Source organism: Thrips palmi, unplaced genomic scaffold (genome assembly GCF_012932325.1).
Source record: "Thrips palmi isolate BJ-2018 unplaced genomic scaffold, TpBJ-2018v1 HiC_scaffold_7, whole genome shotgun sequence".
Classification (NCBI taxonomy): domain Eukaryota; kingdom Metazoa; phylum Arthropoda; class Insecta; order Thysanoptera; family Thripidae; genus Thrips; species Thrips palmi.
In genome coordinates, this window is record NW_023144634.1 from 7,858,071 (window position 1) to 7,876,864 (window position 18,794).

Sequence of the window (18,794 nt, forward strand, 5' to 3'; positions counted from 1 at the left end):
CTAGCTCCCGCATCCATCTATTTTGACGGATCTGATGTAGCTGAACCAGAATTTATTTGTAATATTCAAAATACAAATCTTATTTCATCAAATGAAAAGGCGGCAACTTGCGATAAATGTACGGAAACGGCTTGGGTTCCGGAAATAATGCGGTCAATCTGCGGTCAAAGTCCAGTCCAAAGTTTCGTCTGCTTGTCCGCCCTCTTCCGCTACCTGAACTCTTCTGTCATCATTTCTACTAGTTAAAATGTTTAGTTCATGCAGAAATTTCCTGTTAAATTAGAAAGGAGTGTAGTTTTCTGACTTTTCAAGGCCTTTTAACTGTACTTGTTAAGCGTGTGTGAGATGCTATTTCCCAGGTGTCTCGTGAAATAAAGTTTTAGTCCCCCAGGCATAGGTTAAGTTGCACAAGGTTGCTGCTTCAACTCCTCCTAAGTATTAAACTGAAAGGTGACCATGTGGCCAGCCAGGAGAATTCTTAAATATGCTGCTGTAGGTGGATCATTAACAGCCACAGCGTTTTCATTGCATGCCAATGAGTATAACATTGATTCCATTGGAGTAGTCCGGTTAAGTAGAGCTGCTGCCGCAGTAAGTGTTTTTTTCTTTCAACTTCAACCTTGTAGTTATTTATAAAATCTGGTTTCTTATGAGACAAGATTCTGACACTTTTATTCGATTGAATTCTCTTTTACAGGTTCTTAAAATATCTTATGTTTACAAAACAGAGCTTTACTCTAGTAATTTACCCCAAGATTCTCCAGAATTTTTAAAATTAAAATCTGTGGTACTGACATAAAATTTTAATGCTTCTTTTAGTAGCATGCTGTAAGTGTGATATCGATTCACATTGTTTTGAAATGTTTCAAACTTTTTCACAGGTTCACAAAAAGGCGGCAGAAAATCTGCTGGAACTGTGTTGTGCTAATCGAGGAGTGTTTGTAAAAGTTGGTCAACACATTGGAGCTCTTGAATACATCTTGCCTCATGAATATGTTGAAACAATGAAAGTTTTACACAGTCAAGCTCCAACGTCTTCTTTTAAAGAAATACAAAAGGTGCTCCGTCAAGATTTGAAATGTGATGTAAGTTATCTTTACATGAGCCTCCACTTTCAAAATTATCTTTGCATGCTATTCTTATCATATTTTCTGTATCATTAATACAGCCAGATGACATTTTTGATGACTTTTCACCAACACCTCTTGGAGCAGCCTCTCTAGCACAAGTTCATAAAGCCAAGTTAAAAGATGGAACTACAGTTGCAGTCAAGGTGCAACACCCCTTTATCAAAGGAAACTCTACAGTCGATATGAAAACAATGGAAGTGAGTAAAACTGAAATTTATGAAACTTTTAGTGCTTGTACTTTGCTAGGAAATAGTCACTAAATGATTACTTATCGATGTTTTAGGCCCTAGTGAAGGTTGTTGAATGGGTATTTCCAGACTTCCGTTTTCAATGGTTGGTCACAGAAATGAAACGCAATATACCCATGGAACTAAACTTCTTACAAGAAGCAGAAAATGCTGAAAAAGCAGCTACTATGTTCAAACATTTTCCCTGGCTAAAAGTATTTAAAATCTTTTATTTCTTTACCTTTCTTCTTTTGACTAAAGCTATTTATTGTATGAACATGTAATAAACATTTTATAGGTACCGAAAGTTTATTGGAACCTAAGCAATCACCGTGTTTTGACCATGGAATACGTTGAGGGTGGCCAAGTTAATGATCTGCCATATATTAAAGCCAATAAAATTGATCCATATGAGGTTTCTCATAAACTGGGATGCCTATACTCGCAGATGATTTTTGGTGAAGGGTTTGTTCATAGTGATCCCCATCCAGGCAACATTTTGGTAAAGAAGAATGTGAAAAATAATAAAGTTGAGGTGATTCTTCTGGATCACGGATTGTATGCAGTAAGTAATCTCAGTTCTACCAGAGGGATCTAGTGAGGATAGTATTTTGTTATACCTTGTTTCTCTGCATTGAACAGGACCTCACCAACAACTTTCGTTGGGAATATTCGAAACTGTGGCTTAGTATTTTGAACAGTGACATGGAAGGAATGAAGAGTCACAGTAACAATCTTGGAGTTGGTGAGATGTGGCCATTGTTTGCGTGTATGGTCAGTGGCCGCACTTGGGACACCATCATGTCAGGTGTTGATAGAGTGAATTTCACAGATAATGAAGTAAGGGAACAAAATTCGCCTCTGCAAAGTATATGAGTTTTATGAACGTTTTTTTAATGGAATGAGAATTTTCTCTTTTTTTCTGTTTTTAGAAGAATGAGTTTCAGAAAGAGATTCCTAAGTACCTGCCCCAAATAACAGGGGTTCTTCAAGATGTTGATAGGCAAATGCTTCTAATTTTCCGCACCAATGATTTGATGCGTGGCATTGAGCATACCCTTAAGACACATGCCAGGTAAGGCAACAAACCTACTACTCCAGTTATTTTTCTCTTTAAAAATTTATACTATTTGTTATCTTTTTTGTGTGTTCAGAATGTCCTCGTTCCTTGTAATGTCCCGATGGTGCGTACGTAGTGTCTTCAGTGAGCAACTGAAAGATTGCAAAGTCAAAATGAAACGTTGGTATTTGCATGCTGCACAGCAATGGACCCTTCTAAAAATATCACTGTACTATGCCTTTCTAAGCATACGCAGCTTATCTCTTTCTTCAATGTGGCAAGTAATGACTTCCTGAAGTACTTCAGCCAGTACTGTGTACTTTGTTTCACCGCACAAGTTGATGAATGTCACATTCCTGTCCTGGTAAAATTCCTTAGAGGTGAAAAAAAAAATGTTGATATGAATTTTTGGCAGGGATTGTTGTTTTACCTCAAACATGGAGCTATGAGGGAATCGTACACTTTAAAATGTTTCTATTTTGTTACTTTCTATTTGTACCAAAGATGTAATGTGATTGAATTTTCCTCTGTTAAGGAATGAAAAAGCCAGCTACTAGTTCTTAATCTCCAGGGTTAGATTTATATGTAAAGTGCTTACCAGTGAGTAAGATATATTTTTTTAAACCAAATATTCCACATTATTTATTTTTAAAGCAACTCTGTAGGTTGAATGTAAAACACATCCATTTTAAAAGTTAACTATTTATGTGAAGGTTTTGTTGTGAAACATCTACATTACAGAAAACAATCATGAAACTGTCCAATGATGAGGAAATAATGTGCAATGAAACCAACTCATGTTCCAGTAGAGATCCTTTAATGTCACTAACTTGCTTCTAAAATAATTTAATTACTCCTTCATTATTTTCACACAGAAATATGATACCTATGTGATATGAAAACAGTGTTCCTTTATACTGCATTCAATTGCTCAAGATTCAGTCTTTTGGTACAAGCGTTCTTTGCTTCTAATAATATATGCTAGGAGCCTTTCAAAAGTGTTTCTAACCCCAGTGTTCTTTAACTAGTTTCAACCGTCTCTCAAGACTAACTTTGTCTAGTCGATGTTTGCAGAGGTATTGACCTTCTAAAAATAAAACAGGGATTTCATAACGGTATAATTTGTCCCATCTTTCATTGCCCTGAGCTGAAATATCCACTGAACTTAACTCAACTTCATGAAGGAAAGGCTTTAAGTCCACTTTGAGTTCATCACAGAGAGGACAAGGATCCTTAGTGTACAATGTGAGACGTGGCTTTCCATTTGGAGGGCATTCCAGAGGTCTGAAATTTGAAGAGGTCAACATCACCTTAGTACTTAATGGATGGTTAGCAAAGAAACCATTGAAAAGTGACGCATGTATGAAAAATGAAAATAAAGTTTATTAAAATCTGATAAATGGCAAGAAACAGGTAAAGATCCCACATAGGGATAAGCATTTAAAAATATATAAGGGAAATGATATAAAAATTTAATGTATCACAAAATGCACAGTTCATGATTATGGCATTCAACCACACATATATGCCTATAAAAATATTTAACTGCCTCAGTTAAAACACGGGCAGTGAAATTCAATATGGCTCTTCCATAATTGAATTCTTACAGATCAATAAGGTACATTCAGTGATGTTTTTCTGAGACTTTCCAAGCAGAGAAACAAACAGCACAGCCAATCTACGTCAAACACTTACAGTTTCTCAATCATGATGGAAGAAGCTCCACCTCCTCCATTGCAGATAGCTGCAACACCCTTTTCGCCAGGCTTCAGGGCATAAATCAGGTGATTGACAATACGGGCGCCAGACATTCTAAAAACAAAAACAACAGATTAATTGTTTCAAAAATTGACTTGCTTATTTATTAGGTGCAAAGACAAATTTCAAAGGCTCTCTTATCTCTGTAATAATTTTGTTTAAACACATCACATATCATACCCAATTGGATGTCCAAGACTAACAGCACCACCATGAACATTGAGTTTGTTCATGTCCAGCTTCAACATTTTTTGGCATGCCAGGGCAACAACACTGAATGCTTCATTGATTTCCCACATAGCTACCTCATCCTGTTTCACACCACAGCGTTCCAACAACTGAAAAATTAGAAAAGAAGAAAAAATATATATACATACATATATTGCAGAAAAAATACACATCATGCAAACTGTGTCCTTTAATTTTATTTTTTTAAATGGACATTTAAATGATGAATTACCTTTGGAATAGCAAAAACAGGAGCAATAGGGAAGTCGATGGGCTCTGTTTCTGCATCATGGAATCCTACAACTCTCGCAATAGGTGTAACTCCCAAGCGTTCAGAAGCTTCACGGGTCATCAAAACGCATGCTGCAGCACCATCGTTTAAAGTTGATGCATTGCCAGCAGTGACTGTGCCACCCTCTCTCTAAAATATAAGCATAATGCAAGGTTATGAAATCTAGACATGCAATCCTCATTCTTAAAAAGTACTACTGACCTGGAAAACAGTGGGAAGTTTTCCAAACTTTTCAAAGTTCACACGCTTGTACTCCTCATCCTCACTTACAACAAGATCAGGCTTGCCTGTTAAGTTGATAAAAATTAAAACATGGAATAGAGTTTAACATTTCATGATAAGGGTAGAAATTACAACCTTTCTTTTGGGGAACATTCACAGGTACAAGCTCCTCTTTAATGGCACCAGATTTGTAAGCCTCCGCACTGCGATGGTAACTCTGCACTGCATACTCATCTTGATCTTTGCGGGAGATACCCAAATTCTTGGCAGTGTTCTCACCACAATTACCCATGTGAATTTTGTTGTAAACATCTGTCAGCCCATCAAACACAATACCATCCTAAAAAAAACCCAATGAAATAAGTGAACAAAGTAAAGATGAAAGAATGGAACAATATGGGACCTAGAGAAATAACATACTTGAAGAGTGACGCCACCATAACCAGTGTCACCTCGCTTCATGTAGAAAGGAACATTGGACATAGACTCCATGCCACCAGCCACTATTACTTCCTGCTGGCCACACATCAAGCCCTGGGCAGCCAGCATGATAGATTTCATACCAGAGGAGCACACCTTGTTAATGGTGGTGCAGGCTGTTGATTTCGGAAGTCCTGAAACACACAATTGTAACGATTAACATTATCATAAGTTCCCAGATGGTCAGAGGGTAATGGGACTAGAAGAACCAACATTTACCTGCATACAGAGCAGCTTGTCTTGCTGGTGCCTGGCCAAGCATAGCCTGACAAACATTACCCATGTATATTTCCTGCACCTCTTCTTTTGGCACACCTGCACGCTCTAGCGCAGCCTGTAACAAAATTTATTACTCGTCACCTATTACTTAAATGGGGTTCTTCCGTCTGATTTCAAAATTTGATTAATCCTGGCAAGATGATTCCAAAAAGAAACTATACCTTAATGGCAACAGCAGCAAGTTTTGGTGCAGGGACAGATGCAAGTTGACTGCAAAATGAGCCCATAGGTGTGCGAGCTGCTCCAACGATGACTACCTCATTTAGCTTCACATTTGAGCTGTGCTTGAATCGCAAGGATCCAAAGGGCCTCATGGTTTTCAACAATTTGATCTGAAATAATAGATACATTGATAATGTCCAGAGACTCAATCCATTAAAAAAGTATGTGATGTTTAGAAGAACCATAGAGCTTCATTAGATAGGTGAACCTTGAACTCAACTGATCAAGCGTTAATGGATGAGCCAAGTTACCAATGAAAATGAAATGGTGCACCTATGATAACCAGATGATAACAAATCTAAGATAAGCGTCGGGGTTACTGGCACTTGAAATTTCTTTACCTGGTGAAGGGATGCCATGGTGAGTTCTTTACCAGTGGTGCGGGAAGGGGCGCCGAGCTCACTTCGGCAAAGTCCTCAAAGTCCACGAGTCGAGTCGGTTACTAAACCGTACGAAAACAAGTTCAAGGACAGCTGCGGCGACTGACAACAAGTGTTGCCGGCTCAGCTGGCTCTTTCTGCCTGCTTTCTGCGCTTTCTGCTACTCGGGGTAAGTCCAGTTAAAATGCTGTCTGCTCGACTTCCACTTAAGCAGCTTGTCCAACATTATTTTTATCAACATCAGCGTAACAAGGTTCCTTAGCGTTCTTTGTCGCGGGTATTAAAATCAGAGAATATTGTGTGCCGAGGAAAAGGTAGTGATAACCGTGTCATTTCTTTTTGGTCATCGCTTCAACTCGTTTGGTGGGAGCTTTGTTTGGTTGGTAGACCTGTACAAAGATCACTGCCAACAAAATGGCGATGCCGTCGACTTTGTTTTCATTTGCTTGTAAGTGCGATTTTTTACTGGTTTTAGGTATATTCTTGTCATTTTCGGCATCAACTTACATTATGGGTTATATTTTTATGTTCTGGTACACCTGACATTCTAGTTTATGGACTTCTTAAGTACCTAACATGTCCTCTCTAACCTAAACTTTGAAGGTTAGAAAGCAGACAGTCTGTTTATTTCTTACAGTTCTCTGAAAAATTAAATAATTTAGGGGAATTTAAGGACATTTTGCTATAAAAAAATGAGTTAATGTCTTGTGTAGTGCATTTGAGTAAGAGTGCCAGTTGATTGACATCACTTTATTTTCGTTCCATGTGACAGTCTTCTCTGCTGTGTAAATGGAACATTTGAACATCTCTTATTTGGTTATTGCCCTACAATCCACATAATTATTTTTCTTATCTAGAGGATTGTAATGTTATGTTTTATTCACCAGCACGTATTCTCTCTTTGCGGAGTACTCATGCCACCCGTATGATACATAGTGTCAGAGGATGCTTTGCTTCAGCTGTTGAAACCTCAACGGCAGCAGCAAATGAGGAAACTAGTAGTTTTGCTGACACAGAAGGAACTGTGCTTCAGGATATTGAAGTAGGTAAGTAACTGTGTTCGTTCCTCCATGAACTGTATTTTATTATAAGATACAGTTAATTTCTTCTTCACTTTATCAACCTGTCAGCCCATTAATATATTCAACATTTTATTGCAGATGATACTTTGAACCACAAAGACTTCTTTGGAGTAAGGAAGCTTTGTACACCACAACTCCTTTTTGAACATAAAGTGCATTATGGTCATAAAGCAACTGCTCTTGATCCGGGGATGAAACAATTTGTGTATGGAATTAGGTCAAATCAAGTAATTTTTGATTTGGATATTTCTAATTATCACATGCAAGAAGCTCTAAACATAGCTGCACACATTGCCTTGAGAGATGGGATTATACTTTTTGTAGCAAGACTACCTCACTGTGCCAATTTGATAGAAAGTACTGCTAAAGAATGTGGGGAGTTTGCTCATACCAGGTATGCAGTCACTGATGTTGCTTCTTTTTACCATTAGTTTTCTTTCAAAGTTTAGTTTTGGACAGCATGCCAATTAAGTTTTGCATCTTCATTCCAGGACGTGGAGAATGGGAACACTTACAGACATAAAATCAGTCCAGAAAATGGAATGCCGAACCCCAGACCTTGTGATCTTTCCATCGACTCAAAGTGAGTTTGGAAAAGAGCACCCTGCTGTCCACGAGGCGGCCAAGCTCAACATACCAACCATTGCCATTGTCGATTCAAACTGCTGCCCAGATATGGTAAGGATCAACGCTTTGCAATGTCTTACTTTGCTCTATTGCCTAACATAAAGTGACTGGTTACATTTCCTCATGGTTTAGATCACCTATCCTGTTCCGGGAAATGATGATACACCATCAGCTATTCAGCTGTACTGTGACCTCTTCAAAGAAGCTATTGCAAGAGGTAAAAAGGAGAGAGTTAAGAGAGTGGCATTGCTGGAGCAGGAAATAGCAACAGAAGAACAACAAAGACAATCTAAGTTGAGTTGGAAAGTGGTAAAATAATGTAAGTTTTTCATTCATATATATTCTGTTCTGAAGATACCAAATGTTATTAAAATATAGTAGGGTTCCCTTTTTTGTTCAAGCTTTTGTTTAAACATATTTGCTAAGTAAAATTTTCTCTTTTATTGAATGTTTGCCAATCACATTTCCACTTCCCAAAAGTGTTATGAAAACATAAATTCATCTGTTTTATATTGAAGGAAGAAAAGTCAGGGACTTTTTGCATAGCCTATTATGGATCACTTCTCTGAAAGTCCTAGTCATCTTTTTCTCCTCTTCCTTCCACCACTTCAGGCACTGAGGCAGACGACTCTTGATTCACTGTGTCTCTACTGTCCCTCAACTTCTGGAATTTATTGATACCCATCAAATATGCAACTCTGAAAAATGGAAATTGATTAATTTGAGCCCTGTCTTTAGGGTAATTTGATATTTTATTATGTGAATCTACTTACCCACGGGCTATATTTGGAAAATAATTGAAGAGATATGCCATTGGAACTATGGGGAAGGGGGCCATCCAGGCTTCATCCAAATTATTAGCCAAAGCAACACCGAACAAATGGGCACATCTTTCTGCTGTCATACGATTGTCAGTTGGTGAGGTGCTCTGCCCAAATCTCTGTCCAAAGGAGAAGGTGTCTGCTAAAGTAGGTAGACAATATTAAACAGTCAATAGATTAATAATTTTGTCGAATGATTACCTCTCCGTCTTTATTGGTGAAGCTCTCAGCAAGAAAATTAGTGAAGACAGGTCCTGGACACAGCAGACTGATGCGAATATTTGGATTGGACATCTTTTCAAGACGCAAGCTTTCATAAAATCCCTGTAAAATTGGAGATTATGAGTCAAACAAATACAGTGTACTTATGCCTGATAGAAGTAGTAGAACTTACATGAACGGCATGTTTGCTGCCAGTGTATGACCCTGAAAACGGCACACCAAGCACACCGGCAATACTTGAAGTAACTGCTAAATGACCGGAACCTTGCTTCAGGAAGTATTGGAGTGCAATGCGACTTAGAGAAATCACAGAAAACACATTTATTTCAAAAACCTGACGATCTACAGCAGTTTCAATTGTTTCCCAAGAAGCTCTTTGTGATCGACCAGCATTATTTAGAAGGATGTCCAACTGAAAAAAAGAACCTATCAGTAGCACTGGTTTATCATAGACAACTGTAAAAGCTTTGAACAAATTTACTCTTACCTTCCCGAAATGATCAAGTACTTTATCAAAGCATTCTTGCTGTTTAGAATATTCTAGCATATCCATTTTTAAAACCAGAACATCTCCAGCATCCAAACCAACACTTTTCCCTCTTTCTAAATCAAACAAAAAAATATTATGTGACTAATATGGTCGGACTCTAATAAAACCTTCACCTTTTCTTAAATGTGATTCACCCACCAAGGCAGATTTCTCGCACACGCAGCAATTCATCTCGGTTGCGAGCGGATAGTACAAGCTTGCATCCATGCTGAGCAAGGTTAATAGCTACAGCTTTACCGATACCACTAGACGCTCCAGTTATCCACACCACTTTTCCTTTCAATTGATCTGAAAATGATAAAGTATTGCTTGTTGGAAGGTGTCAATTTACGTACCTTGGAGTCACATGACATTATAGCAATGTAAACAAAAAGACCCAGAAAAATAAGTTTAAAAAATTAACACGTTACCTATGGAATGACCAAATCTTTCCATCCATGCCAGTTGTAGGTCACAGTCCGCGACCGTCAAAACCACCAAATACACAAAAAGATACAGAATGTAAATAAGCCCAATTATGGCAAAAAACTCCATGATGAAATTCAATGTTGAAAGACTTTTCAGCGACAAACTGACTATCTTTTCGTGTTCTTCTCAAAAGAAGAGGTCCTTGGACGATGAACTCTTCAAGATCATGAGGTAAGGATTAGAAAAAATAAACATAACTTGTCGTGTCGTCTGCCGGTCCCTTCCGCATCAATGCCGACGACCTGGCAGTTTATAATTAATACAAGAACTAAAAATTAAACCATACAATTTACCATGCTGACTTTCTCGGATGATGTAGGTTATTGATTTCAGTTTTATATGAGACTTACAGTTTTAGTACTTTGTAGTTATACGTCTTATGTAGTCACGAGATTAATTCTGAAGTGTTGGCAACTTGTTAATTTGACACCTTGGAGTAAGGTTATGTTTTCTTTAGCTTTACAAAGGACAGATGTCCAAAACTGAACGCTGATGGACCAGTTGGCCTCTGCAACACCCCTTATTGTGGCAAAATCGCAAACTTCGTTTATGTTAGAGCTACTGAATTGTGCATTTTAAACTGTCATGTTATGATTGTCAAAATTTCAAAGTGTAATGGATACTTACATCATATTGAGGTGCCTTCTGCTAGGACTGACAGCTATTTTGGGGGACAAACTTGTTCAAGTGAATCAGCATGACGATATGAAGAGAGCTCTTTGTGACAATATGACACATGCTGTGATAGGATTTCTCACTTGGATAAGTGTGCATTGCAATCTAGGTAAAGGAGCATTCTCAAGTGGTAGAGTACTTGCTCAGTGCATTTTGTGCGCCCTGATTTCATCGGCCATTGATGTGGATCACTTTATCTCAGCCCGATCGTTTCATCTGAAGGTATTTTAAACTCAAGCATTGATGATCTCTTTGAAGAAGTAATTCTCTCTCTCTCTCTGGTTCTCTTTGTGTCATCCTTGTTTGTTTGTTTGTTTTCGATACAGGATGCTACAAAACTATCAAGACGGCCGTTTCTCCACTGCTCTACTTTGCCATTAGTGCTGTTTATTTCATTATTAGTTTTAGCCCATTATTTACGCAATACCAACATTGAAATTTTTGGTTGGGTACTTTTGGCGGCCTTCATGAGTCACCACGTACGTGATGCTGCACGACGTGGATTTTGGCTTTGGCCTTTTGGCTCTACCGTGCCTCTTGGTACAGGACTGTATTTGATCATTACTGTATTATTTCCATTCCTTCTTAGTTTTGGCATAATTCATACTAATAGCCGTTTATTAAGGTCACAATACCACAGTGAAAGTGTACTAATTATTTGACGGGAGGAATGATATGTGAAAAAGGGTCCAGTATAAATAGTAAAGAAATGATTTTCAATTTTGATACCAACAAAATTTTTTTAGTGTATGGTATGGTCTTATAAGAGTTGACGCACAAATAAATTTTATTCCAATGTTTCCTTTTCTTTGTTTCAAATTCCAAAACCAATAAAAGTACCTGGTTCGACTTCCCCCAGGCGTGGCAACACGCTCATGCCTCGTTTTGCACGTCTTCCTTGTGACGTGCCGAATGAGTGGCCTACCTTGACGGCGCGGCTCTGAACATAGGCGAGGGGCTGCCTACCTTCAGGCGGTTAGGTGACAGATCAGACCGAACATTCATGACTGCTTTTCTTATGATTGGGTTCAATGGGAGTAGAAAGAGACATTGCGAAATTCAAAATGGAAGACATAATATTGTAATGTATATATCACATTCTTTAAAATCTTAACACCTCCAAACGATACAAAATGTACACTCTAATCAGTATATGCAAATTTTATATACACAATACACTCATTTGGCAATATTTACAGTAAGGTAATCTTAATATCAACATTGTGATGGGGACTAATTATTATCTTCAAGATGGCACATTACTTCAGACAGAAAAGAAAACATGACTAAGGAACATACATTTTTTTATGGATGTAATAAGGTACGTCACATACATTGTGGACGATTTAACGAATTCGCACCCGTTGCCTAAAGCAACGAACTTGGAAAGTGTCGGTGGGTGGGGAACCTAGCTCGATAACCACACGCTGGGCGCGCGCCTGCGGATAGGCAGCCCATTTGACTTGCAAGCTGCACATGCACATGAAATGTGAGAGGGAGGGAGTACCTCCCGGCTAGCTCTGGAGCTACTCGGGAGTACTTCAAAAATGCACACGTTTTACAAGTCAAACTTGGGGCGTACTAGGAAGCCGCAGACCTGCTCGCAAGGCAACGGAATCCGAAGACAAAGTTGGCAGGCATGCGATCACAAAGGTTGTACAGGATTACCCGACATTTGCATCGGTAGAAGTAGTGATATTGCGACCAACATTCTTTGCAATTTGCTAACAGTGCAAAACTGAAAATAAAAAGGAATGATGGTGCCTCTTTGGTTAAAATTGGTTAAAACACTACAAGAAACTAAACTTACAAGTACGTAAAAATACAAGATACGCTCGTCAACTAACAACACGTAACAGCTTATGGAAGATATGTAGCATATGATTCCGGAAGTCCGGCTTTCCGTTAGGGAAGTCCTGAATGGCTACGTCTAGTTGGACTTCAGGTACTCTTTGATATGAAATTTGATGATGAATGATTCTTTCTTTGGTCGGAGCGAGTTGAACGCGCGTCCACAAGCCTGCCATGCCGTCGAGTGAGGTAGCTGCGAGGTTCTTACAGTCCATAAGGCTACGCGGGGGCCACGCCTGGTCCCGCCTGAACCAAGGGCACATACAGTGCGCGAGTCCCGTCCGCAAAAAACATCACATATGTTGTCTTTTTCTCTTTGTAGGAAAAGAAATAAAATTAACGTCCTATTAAATAGCTATGTTTTATCACTGCTTTAAAACCAATGACCTCAAAAGCAGCCGCCGCGATGCGCCTCTCCGCCCAGCCCATCCACTGCCATCCACTCGGCACCAGACAAGCCAGAGCCACCGCGAAACAAGCAAAACATTGTCTCCGCTGCTGGGCTTGCTGGCTTGCTGGTCGCCAACTTGGTGGAGCAGGCTAGAGCGGGCATGCTGGGGGACAGACGCGTGCGGCGGAGGTCACCGTTCAAGCTTCTTATCGACAAGGGGATATGCTGGGCGGTCCAGCACGACCTGTCCGCGTCGCCGCGTCGCCGTGGCGTCTTGAACCGCACTAGACGGACTAGAAGGCGCGAGGCGACCTACCCCGCGCCAAACCCGCGGCTCTGTTAATTGTTTTCCTAGTGAAAAATTATTGTCGGACGAAGGGGTGCACGACTAGTGCACGTACTCGTTGACGTACTGCTGCGCGTCCACGATGACACTCGTGTAGCCTGGCGGCTGGTGGTGCAGCGCGTTTTTGGCAAAGTCCTGGTAGTCCTGCTGCACCCCTACCCCCACGTCCAGGTGGTGGTGGAGATGGTGGTGGTGGTGATGGTGCGACGAATGGTGGTGGCTGTTGTTGTTGTTATGGTGCAGGTGCTGCCCTAGCGGCGGCGACATGACCACGTTGTTGTTGTTGAAGTGGCACGGCAGGTTGAAGGCCTGTTGGTGGTCGGCGTACGGCAGGCTGCCGGCGTGCGCGGTGGACGCGGCCACGGCGTCGCTTTCCGTGGACGAGCAGGAACTGGACGACGAGCTGTACGGCCTCTGCTGGGGGACGGGCAGCGGCTGCAGCGGCGCGGCGGGCATGGCCAGGTCAGGCTGGTCCGAGTACCACGCCAGGTCGTGGTGGTAGTAAGCGGACGGCGGCGGCGGCCCCGGCGGCGGCACGCCCGCGGCGTCGTCGTAGGTCATGAAGTAGCCGCCCTGCGGGACACCCTGCGGGACGCCCTGCGCCACGGGCGCCACCCCGAGCGAGTCGGCGTACTCGTCGTCGGCCAGCGCGGGCGGCGGCGCGTGCAGCGGCTCGGGGTGCATGGCCACGGCGGGCACGGGCACCGGCACGGCCACGGACGCGGGCGCCACGGTGGTGGCCGTGGCCACCTCGAGGCGCTCGAGGCGCTCGAGGCGCGCGAACTTGGCCGGCCGGGGGTTGGCGGGCGGTCCCGACGCCGGCCGCACCAGCGGGTTCACCGCGGGCACGCCCTGCACGCCCAGGTCCGAGGGCTGCGGCGACGCCTGCGACAGCGGCGATGCGGCCTGCGACGCCTGCGACGCGGCCTGCGAGTCGGAGCTGGACAGCGACGAGGGCGCGGCGGCGGACACGACGAGCGGCAGGGCCGGCAGGCAGGCGTCCTCGCGGAAGTCCTCGCGGATGGCGGAGGACGCCACGGGCGCCACCGACCCGCGCACCTGCTCCAAGTTCATCACCAAGTCGGACGCCTCGGACTCGCTGCAAGGGAAGCGGATCGTTACATGCCTGCTCGCCAACCAAAGCGACGCCGCAGAGACTCATTCCGAGAGTCGTTTCCGCCTCTGTGTCTCTCTCGCAGCCATGGGACGCCCCGTGAGTGCGAGAGATCCAAAGTTACGAAACTGACGCGCAGAATCAGTCTGCGGTGCCTCACGGCGCGCTTACCTCAAAACGTAGTTGACCGAGACGATGCAGTGCGGGCGCGACGACCGCGAGTTGTGCACTATCGTGGCGTAGCTCTGCATCCACACCCAGCCGCCCCCTTTGGTCAGGAACCGGAAGTACTTGGTCGTCACCTGGCCCTTGAACAGCACTGCAACACAAATCGAAAACGATCATTTATGGTCAAGTGCAATGGCAATATGAATAGTAGCAACGCGCTTAGGCCACGATCGGTCTCCGGTGTCGAACTAGTTGCCTACGCATCGACCTGCAGGCGCTCCCCGCGGTGTAAAAACCGTTGAATTAAAAGCGTAATCGTCCCTTCTTGGCCACGGGGTAAAAATGGGGTTGTATGATTTTATGGGAAAAGGGAAGGGGACGGGGTGGGGGCGTGAGGCGGGGCAGAGCTGGCGGGGCAGGGCTGGCCGAGGGTAAACAGGCGCGAGCTAAAAGGGGATAATGCCCGCTGAGTGAAAGGGTGTATGTGGAAGGGTGGAAACCCAATCGATAGATGAGAAGTGTGAAGAGAGGGAGGGCGGGGGAGTGGCGGAGCGGCGGAGCGCCCCTCGCTGGCAGGGCCTGTGGACCGATTCCGAAGGGGGCCTTGTCGCTCCGTCTCCCTCGCACCGAGACGACACGCCCCATGAGTGCGACAGAGACAGAGCGACGCAGCGCCCCTCGGCCTTCTGGCACAGGGGCTGGCGCAGGGTCTACATGACGGGCTGAGCAAACAGCAGCAGCCGATAGCAACTACCAGCATAGCGGGGCGCAGGAAGTGGCAGGGGGTGGCGGAGTCGGGCGGGGCGGGGCGGGGCGGGGCGGGGCGGGCCGAGGGCGGGCCGAGGGCACCGGAAGGGGACAAAGCCACTTTCAGGGCGGCATCCAGCAAGAGGCTAAAAATACGGCCGTGGATCGGCAGTAAATTTGGCGTGGCCCGGACGTTAAAAGTGACAGGGAGCAGTTGCAGAGGGCCTTTAGCGCTGGCAGACCGACAGTGGCGGGCCGGGCGGGCCGGGCGCGATGACAAACGCCCGCAGAGCACTTACGTGTGTGATGTGAAAATCTCATATGCATAATGTCACAGCCGTGGATATATTGGTATAAAGTCTTCTCTATCAGGTCCTGGGGCTCGTATCCTGTTAGCTGGGACACCCTAAAAAAAGCAAAAAGGAGATTAAAAAAAAATAATTAAAATAGTTTGATTTTTTAAATTTATAAGTCTTTTGAAAAATGATGGGATTATTCTTTTCCGGGGCGGCACTCCTACACTGCATTACCTGGCGTCCAGGAAAATGAGCTTGAGGTCCAGCGACGCCCTGAACATGAACATGTTGGAGTGGAGCTTGATCTCGGTGATGGCGGACGGCGGCAGCGAGTGCCCCACCGCCACCAGCCCCACGTTCTGGTAGCACGCCTCGTACGGGGCGCCGCCCGTCGGCACCTGCTTCACCTTCAGGTACCCCGAGCAGTGGATCACCTGGAACGGGAGGGGAGAAGAGTCAAGATCCAAATCGCAAAAGTCTGCTGGGAAATGTGCGGGGTACAAGATCAAGGTCGAGCGGGTAGTGCGTACTCGCGTTTAAGTCAAGTCCGTAGTGGCACGTGTAACAGTAGCAAAGTCGAAATTCTCCGAAATTTGCCTATTTTTGGCGCATGTTTTGATTTTCACCTTCGGGTACGCATCATTCGCAACAGTGGGAGAGAGACGCGGCCGCTCGCGACGCGCACGCCACACGGCCACGCCGCCGCGCCGCGACCCCGGGCCGGGGCCTACCGGGGCCCGCCGGGGCCGGCCGGCGGGGCCTAGGCCGGGGCCAGAGATACACGGCTTGCCATTGGTCGTCCGCGGCGCGGGCGCGGCGTGGGGGAGGAGGGGGAGGAGCCCGGTGCGACTCCTCCCTCGTGGCGCGGCGCGGTCCCCTCTCCTCCGCGAGCTAACAGTGCTACACCCACCCACCCACCCAGCAACCCTCTACTCGGAGCGCCACCGCCAGACAAAGCGTTGCGTTGTTGCTGCTCGGCCTGTGGCGTGGAAGCATCGCGAAGCGCATCGCGAAGCGCATGCCTGGTGCACTGTCTCCGTCACACTCACGCAGCGCCCCGTGGGCGTGAGAGAGACAGAGCCGCGATGCACTCCGCCGCGCCCGTTGAATGAATCTCCATTTGACGGACAGTGCACGTGTAAACGGCTTCGAGTCAAAAACGTCGAATTGGACCAAATTTGGAGTTTCTTAATTTACTTTACTTCACCCCTTCGGTCGCAGCCCAGAGGCGGGTCTCTACCGAGGACAGCAACAACGAGCATTTTCTTTCACAGGGTCTTTATACTGGAAACATTTGTGAAACGGGAGAACTACCCCAGCGCGCCTATGCGGGTGGGACAAAAAGCAGGAAGAGAGAGGGGGGGAGAGAAAGGGGGAAGGGGAGGGGGCAGCGCCGGGCGGACCCTCCAGATTGCGCCGACAAGGCAAAACAGCGGCAGCGTCAGCAAGAACGTTGCCAGAACACAACAACAACATTATTAACTATTACGTCGTATCGGCCGCGGCCGCCTGTTCCCACTGTTTCCTTCTCCGTCCCCGCGAAAGCACTTCGCTGTTTACAGAGGCGTCGCATCGCATCGTATCGCTCGCGGGTCCAATTTTTTTCTCTTTTTCGGAAACTTTGTTTGTTGACGCCTTTTTATTGAAAAGCGATCGCCGCGCGGCGCGCCGCCCCGCCCAGCTGTGTCAATGCATCGTCCGCGCCACTGCAAGTGCAACACACAAAATGCCGGCTCAGGACTGAGAGTGAAACAGGCCGCGAAAACAAAATGAAAACGCAAAAAATGTCGATAAGGGATGAAAAAATTCTCGTCGAATAAATTTTCTTTCGTTCATTGAATCGGGCAACCACTGCTCAAAGCGTTTTCTGGTGAGGGAGGATCGGTCGTCGCGGGGGATGTTCCAGAGCAGAGCTGGAGTCAACGCGCGGACTGGAGAACTGGAGACTGGAGAACAACGCCACGGTGGCTGACGGTTCGCTCCCGCAGCGCGGCACGGCGCGCTGGAGACTCCAGAGCACCCTCGAGCGCCCGTTTTGTTGTTCCCTGGAGAGGGGGCGCTGGAAGCACGCTGGAAGCACGCTGGAAGCACGCTGGAAGCCGGCTGCCCCTTCACCGTACGCCCCGTGTTTAGTCAGCAAATTAACGGTGGAGGGGCGAGGGGCGGGACAAAAGGCCGTTCGTTCGAAAACCCGCCCTCAGAAACCGCCGGCGACTTGAAAGGGCCCGACCGGGGAAACTTGACTGACCAAAGCAAATCCGTCCACTAAAGCGCGGGATATTTTAAATTTTATCTTTTTAAAAAATGAATGCGGGCTTTACAATACGTTGGCGTCGTACTCGCGCCGCGCACCCTCGCGTCCTCGAGACAGTAAAAACTAAAAATAAAAAAGGAACGGTGCTGCTGGCGGGCTATGGTGACAGGTGCCGTGTATAGTCGGTAACCCCCCCCCCCTTCCCCCCTCCCCTTCCCGCCGTGCTCGGGTCTGCCCGTGCATACATTAGTGGGCTGACAGTCTGTCTCATTACTTGGCGCTGCCCCACGAATCACAGTGCCCTCGTTTGTTGTTGTTGTTTGCTGCTGATACCGCGCTCTCGTTGTTAATGGCGGGATAAAAAGAGAAAGGAATACCCACCTTGTAGCCGCCCGTGGTGAGCCCCGCGTTCCGCTTGGCGAGGACGCACTTCATCCGCAGGAAGAAGGCCCTCTCGATCTCCAGCTCTGGAACCGGAAGGGCGCTCGGTTAGTCCGGAGATATTTCGCCATTCCATGCTGAATTTTCAACATTTTATGGCAACTTTGTCATCATAATGTTGAGAATTTTCACCGCGAATTCCCACCATGAGAATCTCCACTGTAAAAGAGTCCTGGAGTGATGACGTCAGCTCGACTTACCCGGGCTGTTGGAGTCGGTGTGCAGGGGCTGGTGCACGCTGAGCACGGCCGTCATCTCGTCGTGGTCCGCCGGGTGGATGTACTCGTACATGGAGTTGCCCGTCAGCTCCACCTGCAGCACCAGAAGCAGAGTTGCAGCAGGCTGGCGCAGGCACTTCAAAGCACCTCTACTTTTAGTACCGGACCAACAGGGTGGGGCGCCAGTATAAGGCAGTTTCTCTGTTGAAGGTTAAAATATAGGATATTTGGGCGACTTCGCAATG

At 45.4% G+C, this 18,794-nt stretch overlaps 6 protein-coding genes across 10 annotated transcripts in view; 3 read left to right on the top strand and 3 right to left on the bottom strand.

Moving 5' to 3' along the window:
• The first annotated feature begins 456 nt into the window (after positions 1-456).
• On the top strand, positions 457-3,068 carry LOC117652456 (aarF domain-containing protein kinase 1). Its single transcript, XM_034397397.1, has 9 exons — positions 457-591; positions 698-787; positions 882-1,085; positions 1,169-1,327; positions 1,414-1,572; positions 1,656-1,922; positions 2,000-2,197; positions 2,290-2,432; positions 2,512-3,068. Exons 1-9 carry the CDS (start codon positions 457-459, stop codon positions 2,711-2,713), a joined length of 1,557 nt encoding a protein of 518 aa, XP_034253288.1. The 3' UTR covers positions 2,714-3,068.
• Positions 3,069-3,217: 149 nt separating this feature from the next.
• Positions 3,218-6,381, bottom strand: LOC117652455 (acetyl-CoA acetyltransferase, mitochondrial). 3 transcript variants are annotated; one of them, XM_034397395.1, is made up of 10 exons: positions 6,240-6,381; positions 5,838-6,008; positions 5,617-5,731; positions 5,338-5,531; positions 5,053-5,257; positions 4,897-4,982; positions 4,636-4,824; positions 4,356-4,513; positions 4,113-4,229; positions 3,218-3,701 (listed from the first exon to the last, which is right to left on the bottom strand). In XM_034397395.1, the coding sequence occupies exons 1-10, from the start codon at positions 6,255-6,257 to the stop codon at positions 3,422-3,424; spliced, it is 1,533 nt and encodes a 510-aa protein (XP_034253286.1). In that variant the 5' UTR covers positions 6,258-6,381; the 3' UTR covers positions 3,218-3,421. The 3 variants fall into 3 exon arrangements, with proteins under 3 accessions (XP_034253286.1, XP_034253285.1, XP_034253287.1); XM_034397394.1 differs by lacking the exon at positions 6,240-6,381 and having other exon boundaries at positions 5,838-6,098; XM_034397396.1 differs by lacking the exon at positions 3,218-3,701 and having other exon boundaries at positions 3,869-4,229.
• LOC117652460 (28S ribosomal protein S2, mitochondrial) lies at positions 6,314-8,754 on the top strand. Of its 3 annotated transcripts, XM_034397403.1 has the most exons (6): positions 6,596-6,726; positions 7,166-7,324; positions 7,439-7,754; positions 7,852-8,038; positions 8,120-8,306; positions 8,600-8,754. In XM_034397403.1, exons 1-5 carry the CDS (start codon positions 6,693-6,695, stop codon positions 8,303-8,305), a joined length of 882 nt encoding a protein of 293 aa, XP_034253294.1. In that variant the 5' UTR covers positions 6,596-6,692; the 3' UTR covers position 8,306; positions 8,600-8,754. The 3 variants fall into 3 exon arrangements, with proteins under 3 accessions (XP_034253295.1, XP_034253294.1, XP_034253293.1); XM_034397404.1 differs by lacking the exons at positions 6,596-6,726; positions 8,600-8,754 and adding an exon at positions 6,314-6,447 and having other exon boundaries at positions 8,120-8,435; XM_034397402.1 differs by lacking the exon at positions 8,600-8,754 and having other exon boundaries at positions 8,120-8,435.
• LOC117652459 (dehydrogenase/reductase SDR family member 7) lies at positions 8,405-10,282 on the bottom strand. Its single transcript, XM_034397401.1, has 7 exons — positions 9,991-10,282; positions 9,719-9,868; positions 9,518-9,633; positions 9,203-9,442; positions 9,010-9,132; positions 8,761-8,927; positions 8,405-8,685 (listed from the first exon to the last, which is right to left on the bottom strand). Exons 1-7 carry the CDS (start codon positions 10,112-10,114, stop codon positions 8,562-8,564), a joined length of 1,044 nt encoding a protein of 347 aa, XP_034253292.1. The 5' UTR covers positions 10,115-10,282; the 3' UTR covers positions 8,405-8,561.
• A 117-nt stretch (positions 10,283-10,399) lies between these two features.
• On the top strand, positions 10,400-11,523 carry LOC117652462 (transmembrane protein 267). The gene is made up of 2 exons (XM_034397406.1): positions 10,400-10,945; positions 11,050-11,523. The coding sequence occupies exons 1-2, from the start codon at positions 10,664-10,666 to the stop codon at positions 11,383-11,385; spliced, it is 618 nt and encodes a 205-aa protein (XP_034253297.1). The 5' UTR covers positions 10,400-10,663; the 3' UTR covers positions 11,386-11,523.
• Positions 11,524-11,781: 258 nt separating this feature from the next.
• The window catches only part of LOC117652766 (single-minded homolog 2), a 32,162-nt gene continuing 25,149 nt past the window's right edge, over positions 11,782-18,794 (bottom strand). Inside the window, exons 6-11 of the mRNA XM_034397859.1 lie at positions 18,532-18,643; positions 18,272-18,357; positions 15,871-16,070; positions 15,640-15,746; positions 14,597-14,744; positions 11,782-14,410 (exon numbers count right to left, since the gene is read on the bottom strand). Of these exons, the coding sequence (XP_034253750.1) occupies positions 13,354-14,410; positions 14,597-14,744; positions 15,640-15,746; positions 15,871-16,070; positions 18,272-18,357; positions 18,532-18,643 (1,710 nt within the window). The 3' untranslated portion in view covers positions 11,782-13,353. The remainder of the gene's footprint in view (positions 14,411-14,596; positions 14,745-15,639; positions 15,747-15,870; positions 16,071-18,271; positions 18,358-18,531; positions 18,644-18,794) is intronic.

What these genes read in the sequence shown, in the direction of transcription:
- LOC117652460 (XM_034397403.1), top strand. Translation starts at nt 6,693, where the DNA reads ATGGCGATGCCGTCGACTTTGTTTTCATTTGCTT. An exon ending in GGGGAGTTTGCTCATACCAG is followed by an intron (nt 7,755 to 7,851) that starts GTATGCAGTCAC and finishes TCTTCATTCCAG; the next exon opens with GACGTGGAGAATGGGAACAC. An exon ending in CAAACTGCTGCCCAGATATG is followed by an intron (nt 8,039 to 8,119) that starts GTAAGGATCAAC and finishes CTCATGGTTTAG; the next exon opens with ATCACCTATCCTGTTCCGGG.
- LOC117652456 (XM_034397397.1), top strand. Translation starts at nt 457, where the DNA reads ATGTGGCCAGCCAGGAGAATTCTTAAATATGCTGCTGTAGGTGGATCA. An exon ending in TTTTAAAATTAAAATCTGTG is followed by an intron (nt 788 to 881) that starts GTACTGACATAA and finishes ACTTTTTCACAG; the next exon opens with GTTCACAAAAAGGCGGCAGA. An exon ending in TGGATCACGGATTGTATGCA is followed by an intron (nt 1,923 to 1,999) that starts GTAAGTAATCTC and finishes TGCATTGAACAG; the next exon opens with GACCTCACCAACAACTTTCG.
- LOC117652462 (XM_034397406.1), top strand. Translation starts at nt 10,664, where the DNA reads ATGGATACTTACATCATATTGAGGTGCCTTCTGCTAGGACTGACAGCT. An exon ending in CCCGATCGTTTCATCTGAAG is followed by an intron (nt 10,946 to 11,049) that starts GTATTTTAAACT and finishes TTTTCGATACAG; the next exon opens with GATGCTACAAAACTATCAAG.
- LOC117652455 (XM_034397394.1), bottom strand. Translation starts at nt 6,083, where the DNA reads ATGGTTCTTCTAAACATCACATACTTTTTTAATGGATTGAGTCTCTGG. An exon ending in ATGGTGGCGTCACTCTTCAA is followed by an intron (nt 5,258 to 5,337) that starts GTATGTTATTTC and finishes GGTTTTTTTTAG; the next exon opens with GATGGTATTGTGTTTGATGG. An exon ending in AGTCTTGGACATCCAATTGG is followed by an intron (nt 4,230 to 4,355) that starts GTATGATATGTG and finishes TTTTGTTTTTAG; the next exon opens with AATGTCTGGCGCCCGTATTG.
- LOC117652459 (XM_034397401.1), bottom strand. Translation starts at nt 10,114, where the DNA reads ATGGAGTTTTTTGCCATAATTGGGCTTATTTACATTCTGTATCTTTTT. An exon ending in GCAGCAAACATGCCGTTCAT is followed by an intron (nt 9,133 to 9,202) that starts GTAAGTTCTACT and finishes CCAATTTTACAG; the next exon opens with GGATTTTATGAAAGCTTGCG. An exon ending in TCACCAATAAAGACGGAGAG is followed by an intron (nt 8,928 to 9,009) that starts GTAATCATTCGA and finishes TCCTTTGGACAG; the next exon opens with AGATTTGGGCAGAGCACCTC.